This window comes from Muscardinus avellanarius (genome assembly GCF_963383645.1).
Source record: "Muscardinus avellanarius genome assembly, chromosome: 1".
Classification (NCBI taxonomy): Eukaryota; Metazoa; Chordata; class Mammalia; order Rodentia; family Gliridae; genus Muscardinus; species Muscardinus avellanarius.
In genome coordinates, this window is record NC_137786.1 from 146,230,163 (window position 1) to 146,246,618 (window position 16,456).

Sequence of the window (16,456 nt, forward strand, 5' to 3'; positions counted from 1 at the left end):
GTAATGATACTGAACATCTTTTCATGTATTTATTGGCCATTTGTATCTCTTCTTTTGTGAAGTGTCTGTTCAGTTCAGTTGCCCATTTCTTGATTATATTATTTGATTTTTTAGTGTAAAGTCTTTCAAGTTCTTTGTATAGTCTGGATATTAGCCCTCTCTTAGAGGGATAGCTGATAAAGATCTTCTCCCATTCTGTAGGTTTTTTCTTTAGATTCTTTTTAAAATTATTGTTTTTTTTGTGCTTTGTAGTCATACATCTTAATGGAGTTCAAGATGGTAGAAGCATACATGCACATATCACACATCAGTTAGCCCTTACCCAGTTCCCACTCTATTCTCTCTCTCCTCTCCCTCCTTCTCATGTTTGGATTAATGATTGATATTTTTGTGAATGTACATAATGTAAATTAGGGAATTTCCCTTTTCCTCTCTCTCATCCCCCTCAGTTAGGTTGCCTTATTTGCTCATCTATACTTTCTCCTTTCTTTATCTAGAGTTCCTCCTATGACCCATTTTCTCCCCAGCTTCTGAATATTAGGGAGAGCATCCAATTTCTTATTTTTTGTGACTGACTAATCTCACTTAGCATAGTGTTCTCCAGTTTCATCCATTTCCCTGTAAGTGACGTAATTTTGTTTGTTATTATGTCTGAGTAAAATTCCATTGTGTCCATATCCCATAGTTTTGTAAACCATTCATCTCTTGATGGACATCTTGGCTGTTTTCATAGTTTGGTTTCTTTAGACTCTTGATGATTTCTTTTGATGAAATGAAACTTTTTTATTTGATGCCATCCAATTTGTTAATTCTTGTTTTAATTTCCTGAGCTTTAGAGGTCTTGTTGAAGAAGTTACTACCTGTGTCTCTATGTTGGAGTGTTGATCCCATGCCCTCCTCTAATACCTTCACAGTCTCTGGTCTAACTTCTAGGTCTTTGATCCATCTGGAGTTGATTCCTGTGTAGGGTGAGAGGTAAGAATTTAGTTCCATTTTTCTACAGATGCTAATGCGGTATTATATAGAATCAACTCCAAAGGCTTTCAGAATTCCATAGCTATTTCTTTCAGACAAAGAATAGAAATTAAAATAGGCCCCTGGTGGCAGTTCTGGTATAATTCAATTAAATATTCTAATGAAGTGCTAGAAAATGAAGAAGTTAAAGCCTATGTGTAGCGGGGCATGGTGGCGCATGCTTGTAATCCCCATGCTTGGGAGGCGGAGACAGGAGGATCACGCAGGTTCGAAGCCAGCCGCGCTGGCATAAGAGACCCTGTTTCAAAAATATAAAATAGGTCTGGGAGTGTAGCCCGGAGGTAGAAGGGCTTCCAGGAACCCCAGTACCACCAAAAAAAAAAAAAAGCCTATGTGTATGTATGTTTTTTATTTCTCCTTATACGTTTCTACCAGGATTGGATTTAGTATAGGATAAGTCAAGAGCCTTGGGTTCTAGCTCATCCTAATTATTAACTTTTAATTGACCAATGAGCATTCACTTCATTTTGGTGTTTTTATCTTTAAGTGGCACATAGTACTTGCATTTTAATCATAAGGAGTTGATAACTATTTAGTGCTAATAATATTGCTCTTCTCCTACTGCCATTACCATGATTGTCACCACCAGCAACCACCTGTTCAAGGCTTGGGACTGTGGTAGATGCTCTAAGTGACCTCTTCCTTATGGGGAGCAGTTTAGGGCCTCAGGAGCAGTGTACTCTCGACCATTGTTCTTTGTTACTCTAGCTGTCTCATTTTGGTTTTACATTGAGGAATCTATTGATCTATTTTGCTGAAGAAGGAAGGCCCAAAAAACATGCAAATGGAATTTAGGAAGCCTTTTGTCTAAAAATGTAAGATGTTCTACCCTTTTTCACATTATTTATGAATAGTTAATACATCCAAAAATTTGTTGAGTATAATGTGACTGACTAATCTCACTTAGCATAATGCAATAAATAAGATCCAACAAGTAAACAGGGATACATTTTTAAAATTTTATTTTTAAGCTATGATGTCTCATTACCTCTGTAGTCTTTTCATCTATATTAAGTGGTATGTGACTGGCATTTTTGAGATCCCATTCATGGATGATGGTTGATTCCACTTCATAGTTATTGCAAAGAAATAAAGCCATAGTATGATAAATGAGAGATTATAGCAAGTGGTCTCAGTATAAACACATAAGCATGAACATATTATCTCTTTGAGTTTAGAGTCTTTTATTTTCAAAGTTTATTTTTCTTCTATGCAATATATATTTTGCTCTCCATTTTGCTATTTGGCAATTGAGCTAAAAGATGCCTTCCCTTTTTATTTTACATTACACTTGAGCGTAGCCAGACAAAATAATTAAAATTTTGGAGTGGAGAGGAAGAGGTGGTAGAATCCATTCTGCAGCTGAGACTTAGTTTTGGAAAGCACTTGCACTCTCATGACCAGAATATAGAGGCTCTTACCTTATAAAAAATGCTGCCAACTGTCAGAAAGGACCAGATACTGTTTTTTGTTTTTGTCACTCTTATTTTTCTTCTTTCAGTACTGGGGATGAAACCCAGAGACATTCTAGGTTCGAGCTACAACCACAGCCCTATTTTTTATTTTTTATTTTGAAACAGGGTCTCACTGAATTGCAAAGGGCCTCACTAAGTAGCTGAGTCTGTCTGTGAACCGCGATCCTCCTGTCTCAGCCTCCTGAATGATGGGATTACAAGCGTGCGCCACCACGCCCAGCCCGTTTTTGTCACTCTTAAAGGGGAAGCCCTCTAAGATTGTTTCAGGGTATATCATCTCACAAGACATGGTAATTTTGGGATTCAAGCTTTCAAGAAATTTAGCTGAATGGACTCATGTCTTCGGGTTGGGTTGTTTCAAATCTGCTTCCTCTTTTCCTTACCTTCTTTCTCACTTACCTAGATGTTTATTTTCTTTAAAATAAAAAGCAGAATTTTACTTATTTTGGCCAAATGAAGATGTTAGCACTATAAAAGACTTTTTTTTTTTAAATACAGGGGTGTGAACCCAGGGGCATTCTACCTTCAAGCTACACCCCAACTTCTTTTATTTTATATGTTAAAACAAGATCTCACTAAAATGCTGAAGCTGGTCATGAACCTGACATCCTTCTGTCTCAGCCTCCTAAGTACTGGAATTATAGGCATGTGCCACCATGCCTGGCTTAAAAGATTTGTGTTTATGGTAGTTTATGGGAAACAGATAGAATTTGAACTGTGAAATAGTTTCTCTAAGTAATGTAACTTCTGACCTGTCCGCTTTCATCATTTTCTACAAATCACATGCCATTTCTCACATCATATTGTCACTTGTTCATTCTTCACGTTTCTCTCAAAAGGCTAATGTTTCTCACCATCACGGCTCAGGATTAAGTTTTGACTTCTTTTCAGAAGTGTTCTCAGTAGCAGTATATTTTTCATTTTTCTGTTTAGCCAACATGGATCTGTGTATTACTTCATGTACTTCTTTGTCACCAATCGTATCTTTTCTTAGGTGATAAAGTGATGATAGCTTTCTGGAGTGTTCATTCTGCTGCATTTTGGATGTGTAAAGATGGTACAAGATCAGATGATCTAATATTTTTTGTTTGTTTGCTTTGAACTGAACATTATCCTCAGTCAGGCCTCATGAACTTTCTGGGGACTTGATCTTTATTGACTTTGTCAAAAAGGACAGAAAATAGGCAAAACCAAAAAGAATTATTGGAAAAAGCTCCTGTGTAGCTAAGCTGTCACATGGCAGAATGGTTTGGCTGTTGCAGGGGAATGATACTGAGTGTGAATTCTTTGTGAAGTTTTAAAATTTTCTTCAATCTTTTAACAAACATTTAAAGTGCAGATACTTTAAATGTGAATATATTGAAATATTTCAGTTGTTTAATGTTTTAAAACTATCCAAAGATATTTTAGTGTCTTGTATAATGCTATGTGAAAATAGCAAAATGTGATATTTTAATTTTTAAAATGTGCTCAATTACATAAAAATTTTTAAAATACCTAGGGGAAGCCCAGAAAGAAGTTGTTAATAGCAATAGTTATTTCTGCATAGTTGGATATTTATTCTCTGTATGTTTTTATATTTCATTAATGCACTTAAAATGTTTATTTTTAAAGTATATGTCATTATGATCACATTATTTTATATTATTTCATAGTGGGAAAGTTTTTGCTTCTTAGTTTTTTTAGTATGATTATTAGAAAAATAACACCAACAGTGCATATTTGAAAGCTTTAGGTCTTTTGTATTTTCTTGCCTAGCTCTGTGTCTGATATAGTGTTTTTTGGCTAGATAAATGAATAAATGAATTGTTATTTTGATAGAAAATATGATGAGTGAGTTAACTGACTTCATTTTGATTAGTCTCTCACATAATGTTTTAGAAAGTAGTTGCTCACAATCCACAATAGTCAAAGTATGGGACAATCTAGGTATCCATCAATCAATGAGTGGATTACAAAATATGGGATATACACACTGTAATGTTGAAATTGAGTTAGGGGTTGCAAAGGAGTCAAGAACCAGCCAAGTTATTAAAGGACTCTTTAATCAACCAGCACCTTTGGGTGAAGTCTGCCAACTGTGGGGGAAGGGACCTGTGACCAAATAGTAGAGTCACGGTCAGCAGAGCGGCAGTCAGCAGAGTCTGCAGTCAGCAGAGTCACACAGCAGAGAGGAAGTGAGGGTATTGATGTAGCTGGGTCTTGGGGTGGGGCTAGTCGGTCCTTTTGAGACATCTGTTGTCTTGCAACATCTGGAGTCTGCCCCATGATGTCGGGAGTCTTGTGGCATCTCTGCTCTGGCTTCCAGGGTTCCATGGGGGAAGGAGGGGACCCGACCTATCACACACAATAGAATTCTACTCAGAAATTAAAGAAAAACAAAATTATGTCATTTGTAGGAAAATGGAAGAATCTAGAGAACATTATGTTAAGTGAGATTAGCCAGTCACAGAAGTGAAGGGTCATGTGTTTTCTCTAATATGTGGATGCTAGGGAGTGATTGGGATACCAGAGGACTCCAAATAATGGAGGAGAAACTTCAGTGGAGCCAGGGAGGTGGTCCAGAGGAAGGGGAAGGGGAAGGGGGAAGAGAAAAAGAGTGAGGATCGATGAAGGCATTACTACCATTGGCTTTATGTAGTAATAAACTGCGTAAATTTGTGAGAATACCAATGTCAATCTCAGTACCCCTCTGTAGGGAAGGGGGAGATGGCGGCGGGAGCCAGGGGAATGCCCTCCAAGGGCTGTGTGCATCTATGTCATTATAAACATGATTTATATTATGATGTGATACTATAATACACCAATAAAAGTATATAAAAAAGAAAATAGGTGCTCAATAAATGCAGCAGGCAAGGGCAGATCAATAATGATTATTAATAATAAGTATTCCATACATTTAGCACTTCTAATATTTGACTTATTCATTTGTATAGTTTTCTTCTTCAAAATATGGACTGTATATGTCAAGACAAGTATTTCCAAATAGTGTCCTTTTCATACTTCTCATCAATTTTAGTAATGTATTTACACTGAATTTTTCTTATTTTAAAATCATTCCTCTTGTTTGATAGGAAGGATGTGTTTGTATTCAACAAATATGTATGTATTGTGCATTTTTGTAAAATGTAAAATGTTAGCCAGAAGTTATAACCTCTAAGTGAGCAGAGACCCATTGTCATTTTATTTATCATTGCTTTGATGCCTTACAATGATTAATTTTAAATGTTTAATGAATGAATCAGAGTCTCATCTTCTAGAACATTTTTCTAGCACTACATTGTATTTCCTTTAAGCCACATTATGATTGTCTTTAATAAAATAGTTAATATGGTTATATGGTTATTATTCTTTTTTTTGTGGTACTAGGGGTAGAACCCAGGGGCTTTCTTCCTCTGGGTTATACTCCCAGACCTATTTTATATTTTACTTGGAAATGGGGTCTCACTAAGTTGCTGAGAGCCTCACTAAGTAGCTGAGGCTGGCTTCAAACCTGTGCAGTCCTCCTGTCTCAGCCTCCCAAGCACGGGGATTACAAGTGTGTGCCACCACGCCCAGCTACTATTCTTTTTTTTTTTTTTTTTTTTTTTTTTTTTTTTTTTTTTTTGCGGGTCTGTGGATGGAACCCAGAGGCATTTGACCTCTGAGCTACACCCCCTGCCCAATTTTGTTTTTAGTCTTTATTTTGAAACAGGTCTCACTGAGTTGCAGAGGGCCTCACTGAGTAGCTGAGGCTGTCTGCGAACTGCAATCCTCCGGTCTCAGCCTCCCAAATGCTGGGATTACAAGCGTGCGCCACCACGCCCGGCTCCAGCTATTATTCTTAACTATGTGTGTACCTTAGCTTCTGTTCAGAAACTGAAACCTGTATGCATTGGTTAAAAGTGGGCCACAGTGAATTTTTTCCCTTTTACCTCAGCAATTTATTAGGAAATTTTTTCATATTGAAAAGTTGAAAGAATTGTAAATACCTTTATACTTACTACCTAGATTCTATAACTAACATTTAAATATATATGCTTTATCAAATATCTCTCTCCTTCCTTCTGTCTGTTCATTAGTCTTATTTTATTTATACATTTTAGGAAAGTTGCATCAGTAGTCTTCATCCTTACAAACTTCAGAATTAGTCTGCAAGTGTTTATGAATAAAATGCTTTTAGAGTAAGACTATGAGAATTATATGTGAATATTTGATACAGATAGCTTAGAAAATTTAAGTCTCTCACTTTACTTTTTATATTTAGATGAAATTAATAAGTGAGAAAGGGAAGATAAGCCATCTTACATCTGTGCGATTCTTTATAGTTTACAGAAAATTTTTATGTATACTATGTAGTTTGATCAAATGTTATTAATGGTAATAACATTAGTAACATCCAGTAATGTTTATTGAATGCTAATTTTGTGCCAGGTATTGTGTTGAGTTTACCTTTAAGGGAAGTACTATACTATATTCTCTTCATCCTACTTATATTTGTTGTTAAATTTATTGTTAAAATTGGTTAGTTTGTTCACTTAGAATATTTTTCAGCCCTGTGGCATGCCTTTTAAGTTCATACTTGTTAGCTGTTTTTATTTTTAGACTCAAGTAGTTGGTGTATGATGGGTTCTTTAGACAAAAAAATCTTCCTGGGTGTTATATCTTTACCTGATGCTATTCAGAATAATATCTAAATATAATAGGAAAAGTTGCTGCAAATGCTCCTGTTTTCTTTAATTATCTCATATTAATCATCATTTACTCCAGAATGTTGTATGACTTTCAAGGTGCAAAATGGATTATATGAGAACCTGCATTAATACATATTTATTGCCAGGCGTGGTGGTGCACGCTTGTAATCCCCGCGCTTGGGAGGTGGAGACGGGAGGATCGTGCAGGTTTGAAGCCAGCTGCGCTGGTTTAAGAGACCCTGTTTCCAAATAAATTTTAAAAAAATATATAAAATAGGTCTGGGAGTGTAGCCCGTGGGAGTGTATCCCGGAGATAGAAGGGCTTCCAGGAACCCCAGTACCACCAAAAAATAAAAAATAAAAAAATACATATTTATCTTTTGATTATTAGTAGTATTCTATAAATAATGAAAATAATGGCTACATTTGTGTATTTGCTATGTGACAGGCACACTGTGATTTATATGCATTATGTATTTAATTCATGTAGCAATCCTATTAGGATTGAGAAAACCATGCCAGAGAGAGGCTAAATGGCTTCTCCTAGGTCATGTGGCCAGTAGACAGAAGAACCAAGATATGATGTCTCAACTCCAAAGGCCTTGTATTTGACTACAATCCTAGTAGTGTTTCCATGTATGACCCTCACTGCCTGCTCCATAATTTTCTAGGATGCTTGTTAGAAATGCAGATTCTTGAACCTTACCCCAGATGTGCTTGCCCTGAATTTTTATGGGTAAAGTTTGTTTTTTCATCATTTGGTCGACTCTGATCACCATTAAAGTTAGTTTGAGAAGTGTGCTATGGTATTCTATAAGCATACTTATTTAATATTTGTTAGCCAAGAAAATAGATCAGAATGAATAAATCATTCTCATCCATGGAGTTTATATTGATTTTTTGCTTCTGCTTTTGCTTCAAGATTGTTATGGATTTTAAACACCCAGATGGTGTCACAGTGCAAGTTATGCTGCCTCGGCGGAGTTTGCTGGTGATGACAGGAGAAGCTAGATACCTCTGGACCCATGGGTGTGTACTGAAATGACCTTGATGCTAAGGCATCTTTTGCTTTATGAGACTTTTCATTCCTCTCTGTCTCAGCCATTGGAATTTTCTCTTGTGCCTGCACATTGATGCTTTTGGGTTTAACTCTCCCAGGGACATCCATGATCTTTTGTTTCTTTTAACATTACCTTTTTGTTTTGGAAACAATTCAAATTTAAAGCCAAGTTGGAAGCATAGAAGAGTGAACTTCCTTTACCTTTCACCTATGTTTATCAATGGTAAACATTTACCACATCTTTTATCTCTTTCTCTCTCACATATGTTATTTCTTTTTGCAGTATTGAGGATTGAACCCAGCGGCATTTTACCTCTGAGCTGTACTCCCAGCCCTATTTTTTATTCTTTATTTTGAAACATGTTCTCACTAAGTTGCAGAGGGCCTCACTAAGTAGCTGAGGCTGGCCACAAACCTGTGATCCTCCTGTCTCAGCCTCCCAAATGCTGGGATTACAAGCATGTGCCACCATGCCTGGCTCCAATTAGATTATAATTTGAATGCAGAGGGGAAAAGGAGATATTTAGTGATATTTATAGTATTGCCTCCATGCCACACTCATTATTTTACTGAATCACTTGAAAGTTAGAGACATCATGACCTTTTACCTTTATAATCTTTATTACATGTTTCTGAAGAACAAGGACAATGGCTATTTTAGGATTGGTAAACTATGATTTATGGGCCAAGTTTAGCCTTCAGTCATTTTTGAATAGAATTTAAGCTAAGAATGGTTTTTATATTTTGAAAGAGTTATAAAACAAAAATATCTAAGAATATTTGACAAAAATTATATGTGGCTTCAGTGCCTACAACATTTATTATCTAGAGATTTGTAGAAAATGTGTCCTAACCCCTGTTCTATAAAACAGCAGTGAAACCCTCAAGTTCAGAAAATCCAGTAGTGATAAAATACTCAGATAATACAATTCAAATTTTGCTATTTGTACTTTTGAGTAAGCTTTTTTCCTGATTCAGGATTCAGTCCACGATCCTGCATTATATTTATCTGTCAATTCTACTTAATCTTTAATTAGAGTTTTAAATACTTCCTCAACATCTCTTTGTTCCTCATGACAGTAATTCTTTTCAAGAGGCCACTTGGGTTGTAGGATGCTCCTCAATTTATTTTATTTAATCTAAATCTAAAACAATGGGCTATATGCTTTAGTTGGAATGCCTCTTTAGCTTTTTGAGGAAAGAGTATTACACTGCTAACCCATATATATCTTGTCACTTAAAATATGGCTGAGTTCTGTACTTTTTTTCTTTTGTTCTGTGTGGAGATTTTAGCTGACACATTTTTATAAAAATTCAAAGAAATGAACCTGTAAATAAATTTGTAATCTGTCTTACATATAAGTTATAAAGAATAGACATCCTTGTTTTGTGTACTAGGCTTAAATTTATTTGATCTTTTTCATGACTTAATTAAAATATTTGTAATTAAATAAATGAAAATGATAATCTAATCCATTGTTTCAAGTATTCTTGAAATAATCACATTTTCTTTTTTGGATTTGAGCACTTTTGCTATTGCTAATGTTTAAGCTTCTTAAGTATAATGGTATTACAAACATGCAAATAAGAAATGACTTTGCAAATATATATTATGAAAATATGTTAATTTGTATTTGGTAGTTTTATAGGTTCTTCTGAAACATCATTTTGGTTACGTTATTTTTGCTAAACGTATATTGTGCCATTAAATGTTAGTAGTTATTTCTGGAAGGTTGGGTTATAGGTAATACTTTTTTTTTTTTTTTTTTTTGGTGGTACTGGGGTTCCTGGAAGCCCTTCTACCTCCGGGCTACACTCCCAGACCTATTTTTTATAAAATATTTTTATTTGGAAACAGGGTCTCTTAAGCCAGTATGGCTGGCTTCGAACCTGCACGATCCTCCTGTCTCCGCCTCTCAAGCTTGGGGATTACCAGCGTGCGCCACCACACCCGGCTAGGTAATACTTTTAATCCTTGCTTTAGAATAAGAATTGTCTATAATATTTTCAGGGGAAAAACTTCCCACCCATCATTAGTTTTTTTTTGTTTGTTTGTTTTTCATTACTGGGAATTAAACCCAGGGGCATTCTACCTCTGAGCTATACCTCCAGCCCTTTTTTTTATTCTTTATTTTGAAACAGGGTCTCACTGAGTTACAAAGGGCCTCACTAAGTAACTGATGCTGTCTGTCAATCGCAGTCAACCTCTCTCAGCCTACTAAATGCTGGGATTATAAGTGTGTGCCACCATACCCGGCTTCCATCATTAGTTTTATTTATTTATTTATTTATTTATTTATTTATTTATTTATTTATTTTTAAATGATGTCCCTTTCACAGCAAAACTCTCAAAACACATATTGGGTCATAAAGTTAACATGCTGCAAATCCTAAAGCATTGCTACATTTGTCTACTCAACTAAAAACCATCACAATTATCTGGCAAGAAATCAATATTTTCCAAACAGTTTCTTTGATTCAGTAAGCCGATAGTAAGTATGCAGTGAAGGTTAACACCATCAAGTCTGAATTAAATTACCTGAATCATGTTTCTAACATACCTGCAAGGTACTGATTCTTGGTCAAAGCATGAAACATACCAGTTAAGAGTGTTGCTTTATAATTATGAATCTTAAAAAGTTTCTAGGTAATTCATACTACCTAGTCAGCATTCTTGTTGATAATACTGAGATTTGTCATTTATTTTTTAAAATTTTTATTGAACATAAATGGTATACATTTAAACTATACTTGATGCCCTCTCCCCCCTCCTGCCCCTCTTTTCCCTTCCCCCCTCCCAACAATGATTGTCCCAGGTAACCATGCCATATTCATAATTTTACACATATTGGGATGTGGACCCTCATTAATCAAGTGCAGCCTTCCTTCTCCTCTATCTTTCCATTCAAGCTTTGCTGGTATTTCCCCTCCATTATCTGGAGTATCACTGGTATCCTCTAGGTTCCCTAGTTTGGGCATATTAGAGGAAACATATGTACCTTCTCCTTCTGTGCTTGGCTGGTCTCACTTAACATAATGCTCTCCAGGACTTTCCATCTTGCAAATGGTATGATTTTGTTCTTCTTTATGGCTGAGTAGAATTCCATTGTATATATTTCCCAGAGTTTTGTAATCCATTCATCTGTTGATGGGGACCTGGGTCAGTTTCACGTTTTGGCTATTATGAATTGTGCTGCTATGAACATAGGTATGCATATGTTGCTATAGTTCTCTGAATTCAACCCTTTTGGAAAAATACCCAGGAGTAGTAGAGCTGGATATTATGGTGGATCTATTCCCAGTTTTCTTAGAAATCTCCACACAGATCTCCATAGTGGCTGAACTAGTTTGCATTCCCACCAATAGTGTAAAAGAGTTCCTCTTTCCCCACATCCTCACCAGCATTTGTTATTGTTTGATTTCTTTATGCTTTCCACTCTGACTGGGATTAGATGGAATCTCAGTGTAGTTTTGATTTGCATCTCCCTGATGGCCAGTGATGAAGAACATCTTTTCATGTATCTATTGGCCCTTTGTATCTTCTTTTGTGAAGTGTCTATTTAGTTCATTTGCCCATTTCTTGATTGGGTTGTTTGTTTTGCTAGTGTAGAGTCTTTTGAGCTCTTTGTATATTCTGGATATTAGTCCCCTATCAGAGTGGTGGCTGGTAAAGATCTTTTCCCATTCTGTAGGCTTCCTCTTTAAGTTATTGATGGTTTCCTTTGATGAGAAGAAACTTTCTAGTTTGAAGATATCCCACTTATTAATTCTTGCTTTAATTTCCTGAGCTTTGGAGGTTTTGTTGAGAAAGTTACTGCCTGTGCCAATATTTTGTAGTATTGAACCTATGCTCTCCTCTACTAACTTCACAATCTCAGGTCTAATTTCTAAGTCTTTGATCCATCTTGAGTTGATTCCTGTGCATGGTGAGATATAGGGGTTTAGATTCATCTTTTTACAAATGGTTAGCCAGTTCTCCCAGCACCATTTGTTTTAAAGGCTGTCACTGACATCCATTGGCCATAATATGAGTGAATGTGTGTGTGTGTGTGTGTGTGTGTGTGTGTGTGTACAGAAGAGAGAGAAAAGGGGGGAAGATAAAGACATACATGCATGTGCACACGCATATACCAGTTGATGAAGTTTATCAGAATCTTTGGTAAAGAAAAAGCATGTTTAATATACCTAAAAAAGTATATAAATACAGGACATAATCCTTGATTACAAAAAAAGAACTTTTGTTTTCTATGCCAAAAAAAATCATTGTAGAGGGTCATAGATTTGAAAAGGTTAATACTGTCCTATAATATTAATTCCAAATAATTTATTCTAACTTTAATTTGATTGAGTTTAAACTTACTATTCTAGCTACCAGTCTCTAAATCAAAGGTATAAAGTTGGCAGCACATGGGTAAACTTAACAGTCAGATATGTTCTGTTGGCTGGTACAGGGGTGGTCCATGTGGTGAGTTTGTGACAAGTAGAAATCATGAGCGTTCATATAAAAATCTGGATTTTTAGCTTCTCCTGAAAGTCAAGAAAATCTGGCAACATTGGGCCACATTATTGTTTGGCAGCAGTAATTGACACTCTCGGTGACATTCAGCTGTGTGTGTGGTACTGGGGATTGAACTTAGAAGCATTATAACCTCCAAGCTACCTTCCTAGCCCTATTTTTTATTCTTTATTTTGAAACATGGTCTCACAAGTTTCAGAGGACCTCACTAAGTAGCTGAGGCCAGCTGTGAACCTGTGATCCTCCTGTCTCAGCTTCCCAAGTACTGGGATAACAAGCATGCGCTACCACGCCCATTTTGAAGCTTGGGTCTTTTCCAGTTTTCTACAGTTCCTGCTCTTTACTCCTTGATCAAAGATTGACAGTTTTTATTTATCACCATGTTTGCATTATTATTTTTTATCATAGTGTCAAATGGAAATAGAATAGTTTTTCAATTCACGTTTGTATTAAAAGCAGGAAATGGAAAGCTAGACTGAGAGTATGTATTCCCAGAAAAATGGAGACTACTTTGCTTTATTGAAATGAAGACTGTTCATATGTGTTTAATGGCCAACAATGGATTTCTAGATAGATCACCTGCTTCATTTATTTATGCATTGAGACTGACCTTGGGAGCCATTAGTTTATCAGATTATATGAGCTCTTCTTTTAAATTGCTTTTGGAACATTTTCTTTGTACCAGGCATGGTTTCAAAAGCTTTACATATATTAGCACAATCTCAGTGGGAAATGGGTTCCATGGTTTTGTCTCCATTTTTAAAGGAAATTGGAGAATAAAGAAATAACTTGTACAAAATCACAAAACCAATACGTGACAGAGCCAACATCAAAGGCCACTTTGCTTTAGGATCTCTGATCTTAACCATTGGCTCCAGGTATACTTGTCTGCTCCCTACCTCTGAATCTTCTCTGTCTCCTAACCTTCACACTTTTGTCAACCCTCAGGACAGTAGGTTTCCTTTTCCACTTACTTTGTTTTTCAGATACATTCAGCCTTTAGTTGCATTATAATTTATATAAAGCTGTTTCTGATTATATTACCTTGAAATAACTTTTCCCTTAACTTTTAAAGACTGTATTGTCTCCTACTGCCTTGAAATGTCTTTACTGTTATATTGAATTATTAGTTAAATCTACAGACATATTTTTATCATTTTATTGAATATTTTCCTAACTAGATTATAATTATTTATGGCACTGGGGATTGAACCCAGGGGTATTCTACCTCTGAGCTACACTCTCACCTGTTTTATTTTATTTTGAACCAGGGTCTCACTAGGTTAATGAGAGTCTCACTATTTGCTGAGGCTGTCTTTGAACCTGCAATCCACATGTCTCAGCCTCCCAAGTACTGGGATTACAAGTAGCACCACCACACCTGGCTCCAACTAGATTATAATTTGAATGTGGGGGGGTATATTTAGTGATATTTAAATAAATCATTATTTTAACATGTGATTATGTTTTTAAAAATTTGAGGTCAGTGCTGAAAGCAGTTAAAAACTCTTTGACCCTAAATAATTGACTTAAAATAATGATAATGGAGGCCTTCTTAGTCTCCAAGAGAGGAATCACCTTCCTAACAAGAGTTCAGAGACACTCCTTCTAAAATCTTGACTTTGTTAAACACCATCATTTCTGTATTTGAAGCAATTAAAGTAACATATATTCAGGTAACAATTGCTTGCTTTTACTTTTATTTTTATTTTTATTTATTTATTTATTTTTGGTAGTACTGGAGGTGGAACCCAGAGGCTTTCTACCTCCGGGCTATACTCCCAGACCTATTTTATATTTTATTTGGAAACAGGGTCTCACTTAAGTTGCTGAGAGCCTCACTAAGTAGCTGAGGCTGGCTTCGAACCTACGCGATCCTCCTGTCTCAGCCTCCCAAGCGCGGGGATTACAAGCGTGCACCACCACGCCCGGCTGCTTTTACTTTTAAAAATTCCTATAGCACAAAGTCTTTTCAAAGAGCCATTTTACTAAGTTGAGTCTGGCATTACTCTCAACAATAAAACATGTCAAGGACATTACAATCAAAGAAAATTATATAGCAGTCCTTTCATAACAGAGATGATAAAATCTATAACAAATAATTATAAAGTCAAATTGTGCAATATGTAAGAAAGAATACATTATGACCAAGTGAAGTTTATCCCAGTATTATAACCTTGGTTTAGCATTTTTTAAGCAATCAGTGTAATTTACCACACTGAAAGAATAAAGGAGAAAAAATATAATCATTTCAATTGATGCAGAAAATATATTTAACAAAATTTAGTGTCCATTCATGATAAAAAGTCACCAAACTAGGACAAGAAGAGAACTTCTTTAGTATCACAAAGGGTATTTGTGAAAAACCCACAGCTAACATCATATTTAATAATAAAATATTGAATTCTTTTCCTTTAGGTATTAAGGCAGAAATGTCTGCTCTCACTACCATCTATTTCCTCTTTGCCCATCTCTTCTTTTTAATTGAATATTTATTTTTCCCTGGAATAATTTGCTAGCTGCACTTTCTTTTTAGTGTTATTACCCTGAAGGTAATTTCTTTAAATACTTTGCTTACTTTTTTTCACAATGCCCAGTAATTCAGAGAATCCAGTAGGTATTTGTAGTAAACTCTTCTAGATTTGCTCTGTTCCCCCAATATTTTAGAAGACCTGAAATGTGTTTATTAATGCAAATTAAGTAAATTATTTTGCCTATTGTTTTTAGAATCACACCTAGAAAATTTGATACTGTTCAAGCATCTGAGCATCACAAAAGTGGACTAATCACCAGTGATATTGGAGACTTAACTTTAAGCAAGAGAGGAGTGCGGACATCATTTACGTTCAGGAAAGTGAGGCACACGCCTTGTAACTGTAGTAAGTATAATTTTATTTCTAGTATAAAATGGAGTAAATCTTGTATGAAAATTCTTTAAGGTGTCCTCAGTACCCAGGAGAATGTTTTCTTAACTTTTCTAATAGCATTTCCTGTATTGTGCCTTTTACTGTACTTTTTTTTTTTAATTTTATTTTATTGGTGCACTGTATTCATACATCATAGTGGGATACAAACTTTTGTAGACATACATGCACACATCGCCCAGTCAGCCCCCACCCAATACCCACCCCATTCTCTCCCGATCCCTCCTTCCCATGCTTGGCTTAGTGGTTGACATCTAGTATTATAGCAATTTATCCAAAATTAAAAATGTTAATCTCACATAACAGTTTCATTTGTCTGATACCAAGCTTTTGATGACTTAAAGATAACATTTCAATATTTCTTTTTGCTTTCTTTCCTACCAGAGGATATTTTTGTTTTTGTTTTTTTAGGTGAAACTATCATATATTTATATATTTATTTTTCAGAAAAAAAATCTATCCTAATATGGAATATGGATTCTAGATACCCAAAACAATCTTGAAAAAGAACAAAGCTAGCAGATATATATTTTCTGATTTCAAACCATATAAAGCTACAATAATTGAAACAGTGTAGTACTGTTCTAAAGGCAGATATATAAACCATTGGAGTTAAATACAAGCCTAGAGCTAAATTCTTCCCTATATTGCCAAGTTATTTTTGACAAGGTTTCCATGAACATTTGGTGGTGGAAATAATAATCTTTTAATTAAATATTTTTGAAAAATAATAATTACATGGAAAAGAATAAAATTGGACCCTTACCTAATCC

At 35.4% G+C, this 16,456-nt stretch overlaps 1 protein-coding gene across 1 annotated transcript in view; it reads left to right on the forward strand.

The window, feature by feature from the left end:
- Positions 1–16,456, forward strand: part of ALKBH8 (alkB homolog 8, tRNA methyltransferase) — a gene marked incomplete at its 3' end in the record, with an annotated part of 61,879 nt that overhangs the window by 26,405 nt on the left and 19,018 nt on the right. Inside the window, exons 8-9 of the mRNA XM_080700837.1 lie at positions 8,106–8,212; positions 15,487–15,638. Of these exons, the coding sequence (XP_080556963.1) occupies positions 8,106–8,212; positions 15,487–15,638 (259 nt within the window). The remainder of the gene's footprint in view (positions 1–8,105; positions 8,213–15,486; positions 15,639–16,456) is intronic.